The 5,139-nt window shown below is 35.7% G+C and overlaps 1 protein-coding gene across 1 annotated transcript; it reads left to right on the forward strand.

The window, feature by feature from the left end:
- Positions 1-1,099: 1,099 nt before the first annotated feature.
- On the forward strand, positions 1,100-4,708 carry dusp23b (dual specificity phosphatase 23b). Its single transcript, XM_056255803.1, has 3 exons — positions 1,100-1,300; positions 4,134-4,411; positions 4,484-4,708. Exons 2-3 carry the CDS (start codon positions 4,142-4,144, stop codon positions 4,670-4,672), a joined length of 459 nt encoding a protein of 152 aa, XP_056111778.1. The 5' UTR covers positions 1,100-1,300; positions 4,134-4,141; the 3' UTR covers positions 4,673-4,708.
- The last annotated feature ends 431 nt before the right edge of the window (positions 4,709-5,139 follow it).

Raw genomic sequence — 5,139 nt, forward strand, 5'->3', positions numbered from 1 at the left:
GTTCAGTTCCCACTTCAGACAAACACAATGTTTTGTGCAGGTGAATCAATGTACGGTATGCATGCGAATAGTAATGCAGGTAGTAGGGAGCGCGGGGCTAGTTGTAACACTCTTGTTTTAAATACTTCCCCTTCCACACATGCCAGCATGACGAAACTTGGTGTATTTACTAGTTGCCATTTCAACACTATATAGAGACAAAATTGCGCCAACATTCAGAAATCTTTGTAAGATATCACTGAACATTTATTTAACCATAACAAAAGTACATTTCTTACTTAAGTTAATTTTTCATCTCTATTTTTTGTGTTTATTTAAAATTAGACAAATGTGATATTATTTTAATCTCCAATCTGTTGTTTAACAGTCGATGTTGTTCTTTAATGCTTCACTAACTAGCAGAAAACACTAGCCGGGTTTAAACCCCAGTTGTGCAGATGGGGCATGTTGTAAAACTGTGTTACAATGTGCCCCTATTAGAAATTTGCTATTATAGTCTATACTTTTATGAATTCTATTGAGAAAACATGAGAAACATGTAAATAAAGACTGAGAGTCAATGTTCAGAAATTATTAATTATTATTTTGTTTTGAACTATGCTGTAAATCGGTGTTTTCCGGTGTGTTTGTTGTCAAACTCAAAAATGTGTTTATTTTTAATTATTAAAAAATGCCATTATTTAATATGAAAAAGTTAATAATTGTATTTTATTAAGAAAATATTTTGGTTTGACTTGTATATTTTTTTTATTAGATTAGAATGTGCCCCTCACATGTTCTCCCTCTAGCCATGGGAGTCTTTGTTACGTGATAACTGTTACTTCTCTAAGCGCTGGTCGAACTGGGCCAATCACAGTCGTTTATGACTATAGCAAAATGTACGTAATTTAATTAATTTAACAGAGATTACTAAGTTGATTTTTTGTTTATATATCAACTACATGTAGTTGCGGTTATTATAGTTAAAGTGTTTAATCTTTCATAAAAATAAATGTTTCCAGTAACTCCGACCTAAATGTGGTTCAATGGAGGATACGGCTTTGTGGCCTTTGAGCGCCCCCTGGAGGAAGAGCTGCATGTAGCACAGACTATAGTGACGTGTGCCACTAATGGTCGAACTCGACAGCTGTCGAGCAGGGTTCAGTTCCAAATATACGACATTATAGTTGCTAAAATAATATATGGATAAATGCATTGGTATTTAGAGAACAGAAGCAGTGTGTGATTATCCGGGTGTCCAGAAGGGAACCGTTTAGTGGACTGATATGGACCACGTCGAGTCAACACTGAACTAAACAAGGTAAGTTACAGAGAAAATTAGCCTACTTCTAATTATTTGCAATCAAAATACTTGATAAATTTACCCTGTACACCAAGAACGTGACATAATATATATGATATACAATGTGCCGTGCAATATTTTTGTGGTTACATTAAAAAAATATTATTTGAACTGTAAAATTGCATTAAAAAATTACAATATTATTTAAAGGTAACTTACAATGGCGGTTAAAAAACTGCATTCATTTTGCAGAAGAACTTTGTTTTGATTGTGTTTCGGTTCTGCAGCGGATGAATATTGTTCTTTCTCATAACTAAACAAACACTAAACATTCACTATTAAGCTAGAAGTTAGCATAATCAGTTTAGATGAAGGATCACAAGCGGACTGGCTGAAGATATTACTAGCTATAACCATTAATAGACACGGTAACCGTTATTTCCTTGAAAATAAATTCCAGCATAGCTACAACAACCATGGTGAAATTAATGACCCATTTAGATAACACAATGAAATTTAGAGCTAACTAAATATGGCAATTTATATGGCAATTTATCTGCTGAATAGCTGAATATACGTAAAATATCTTACTCACCTGCCGAGTAACGTTAAAAACGCCATCTCTGCGTCGCCTTAACAACATTTCAAATCCCTCAGTTCTCACCATCTCCGAAAAACCGAGCCAATGTTGATTCTGGTTTTATTACTAGCTGCCGCGGTCCCGTTTTGCAGCATTCGTGCTCCTCTGTTCGCGTTTTTCTAAAACGGGTGATTCCCCGGAGGTTCAAATATTGCTCGTTGGTTGTGACAATTAACCTGTAGCACTCCCACTGTCCCACACCATACACGCTTGGTCAAAGTAGCAGGGGTTATGGGTCAACAGATCCCCAATCTGTTAAATTGTGACATGCGCCGCGCGTGCACCCAAAACATTTTACCTGGCTTCCCAGCACGAGGCGGCAGATTCGTCGAATGCCATTTTCCACACAAATAATCAAAATGTTTTCCACAATGTTTATAAATGTTAGTATCATTAGCGGACTGTGTTGTTTCCTTGTTCTCATGTATAGTAGGCCTAATCACGCAGTTTAAGGGAGAGTTCAGCGTGTTTTCATGTCTGCCTTGCAAGCCACGCCCACGTTATTTTGAGACGTTTGTTTTAACGGAAACTGATTATGATGCTTTAAATAAATTTGAGCGCATTACATAATTTTTCTTTGTGTATAACGCTAGTGTATAGGCAGTATTTATAGCTATATTTAAATATATAAAAGCTATATTTATGGCCCATTTACGTTTTGAGGTGATACACTTTTATAAAACATTTGCTTTATAGTTATCTTTAACATTTATGAAAATTGAAGAAAAAAAAATTGGATACTGTATTTTCAGAACAATACCAGAGCCTGTTTCATCATTCATATTGAATGCAGGGTCATTACACAGGAGCAAATGGAGAAAACGGCAAGTCATTTAGATTGTATTTAAGATATGCATTTTATACATCTAATCAGTTCTCATGACCTTTGACTTGCTAGGGTCATCCTTTACTTTTTGAGCTACAGGAACTATTTTTATTTTATTGAATATAATATTTTCCAGTTTATGCTATACTATTTGCTATTTTATTCATAGTTATTATATTGCTTCTATATTATACTCATACTCAATTGTATTTTAGGCTACTAAAAGTATAATATAGGATAGGCTAGTAATAATAATAATAATATGCTATAGAATAAAACTGCCACATATTGTATATTGAACTATTACACCTGACCTTATATTACAAATATATTTCATAAGTTTAAACCGGACTCAAGTTCTATAAATATTTTACCGCTGTAACAAATAGGGGTCCAAGCTGTGATATTAATGTCGCCCACTAGATGGAGCCACAGGATACGGAATCTTTTGAAGTCCCCCTGTGGTGAAAATCAAGCTTTTAATGTAGTTTATATGTCTATGTGGTGTTTTTAATATGCTTTAGGACAAACCATGTGCAAATTCATAAGTCAACACCATTGCTGAGTATTTTCTCCTTAAAACTGCAGTGAAAAAAAGACAGTCTCAAAAACGCGGTTTGAAATCGCTGGTGTTTCTGACGTCACAAACTACCTTGCGGTGGCTGGCTTTAGCAACTGCTGTGAAGCAGGGGAGTCTCAAGAGAAGTCAGGTTATCCCGGTATATTTTTCTGTTGATTTGAAAAATCGGGTACATTTAGCAATATAGCGGGTGAATTATGAATGTGATATGTATTATGATGAACTATATGTCGTACTGTGATGTGTCATACGTCGCACTCGCACATGAATATCAGCTCAGAGATCCAATAGGTCAACTTACTGTAGTTAACATGGCATAATTAGCAAGTGGAAATACTGGTTTAATTCAGCCATATGTTTGAACCAGAAACTGATTCAGAAGAAGTAGTGAAAGAGTGAATTATACAGGCTCTTAAGTCGATGTATTAGAATGGTAATGCATTAATGTTCTTTAAGACAAACCATGTGCAAATGTTTGAAATGTTTTTATTTTCATTTTATTCATTTTTATTGCATGTTTCTGTCATTTTCATTTCTATTTAGTTTTTATTCATTTTTATTTCAGTTTTAGTTATTTTAGTACTTCGTTAAACTACACAAAAATGCGAAATCTTGCCTTTGCAAGCAGCTTCATATTTTATTTCAGTTAACATTTATTTTATTTTTATGGTTTTGGTTTTAGATTTAATTATAATAACTGGCCCAAACAGCACTTAAGCAGAAAGATTTGTAAATATGAGACGGTTTTTCTCAATCTTGCAGATAACCATTGCTAACCAATGTTTTAATGTAACTCACACAACAGAGAAAACTATGGCTTCGGCACAACCTCCAAACTTCTCCTGGGTGGATCCTGGTAAGGTGGCAGGACTGGCAATGCCACGAATGACGGCCCACTATCAGTACCTGCTGGACAACGGCATCAAGCACCTGGTGACCCTGTGCGAGCGCAATCCTCCTTACCACGACACCTGTCCAGACCTCACCCTTCATCATATCAAGATTCACGACTTCTGCGCCCCCACATTTGATCAGATCAAGAGATTCTTGTCCATAGTGGAGGAGGCCAATGCGAGAGGACAGGTAAAACATTCTTCATGCACATCTGTGTTCTGCAAATATGTATTAATGTGTTTGTCTACTGGACTTTGGCAGGCTGTTGCGGTGCACTGTTTGCATGGTTTTGGCCGGACGGGGACGATGCTCGCCTGCTACCTGGTGAAGAGCAGGAAAATCAGTGGAATCGACGCCATTAATGAGATAAGAAGCATTCGCCGAGGGTCTATTGAAACCCGAGAGCAGGAACAAATTGTGGTGCAGTTTCATCAACAAAATAAGGTGTAAAATAAGAAAACTTTAAGAAAATGTTTATATTTTTGATGCAGCAATAAAGGATTATTTATTTCCAATGTATGTATTTATTTTTTATCTTGATCAAGGCTGTAGGTTGCTATCACTGAAAAATATGAAAAAGCAGTGCAACTGTAATGAGAGTCACTACGACATCCTGCTATTTCCACTATTAATACATTCCTACAGGATATTTCTATAACATAGTGCCACTATGTGAAAAGCAGTGGTGAATTTAGATCAACTATGCCACCTTTTTAGTAACTGAAATGAAAAAGTGGCCTATCTTATATGAGTTTACCTTATGTGTATACAATTTTAAAACTCGCATGCGGTTCAGGAGGATCTGGAAACAAATCATGAACTATTCAGCCTTGTTCATTTTTTAAGACACCAGATTGTCTGAATGATAGACAAGTAGCCTCCAGAAAAAAAAAAATTCTTAGTGGTTTGCCTTTTCA

Source organism: Rhinichthys klamathensis, unplaced genomic scaffold (genome assembly GCF_029890125.1).
Source record: "Rhinichthys klamathensis goyatoka isolate OS25496 unplaced genomic scaffold, OSU_Roscu_1.1 h1tg000123l_1, whole genome shotgun sequence".
NCBI classification, from domain to species: Eukaryota; Metazoa; Chordata; class Actinopteri; order Cypriniformes; family Leuciscidae; genus Rhinichthys; species Rhinichthys klamathensis.

Excerpts from the sequence above, each read along its gene's own strand:
- dusp23b (XM_056255803.1), top strand. The coding sequence starts at position 4,142 with ATGGCTTCGGCACAACCTCCAAACTTCTCCTGGGTGGATCCTGGTAAG. Across the intron at positions 4,412-4,483 it reads AGGCCAATGCGAGAGGACAG|GCTGTTGCGGTGCACTGTTT; the intron begins GTAAAACATTCT and ends GGACTTTGGCAG.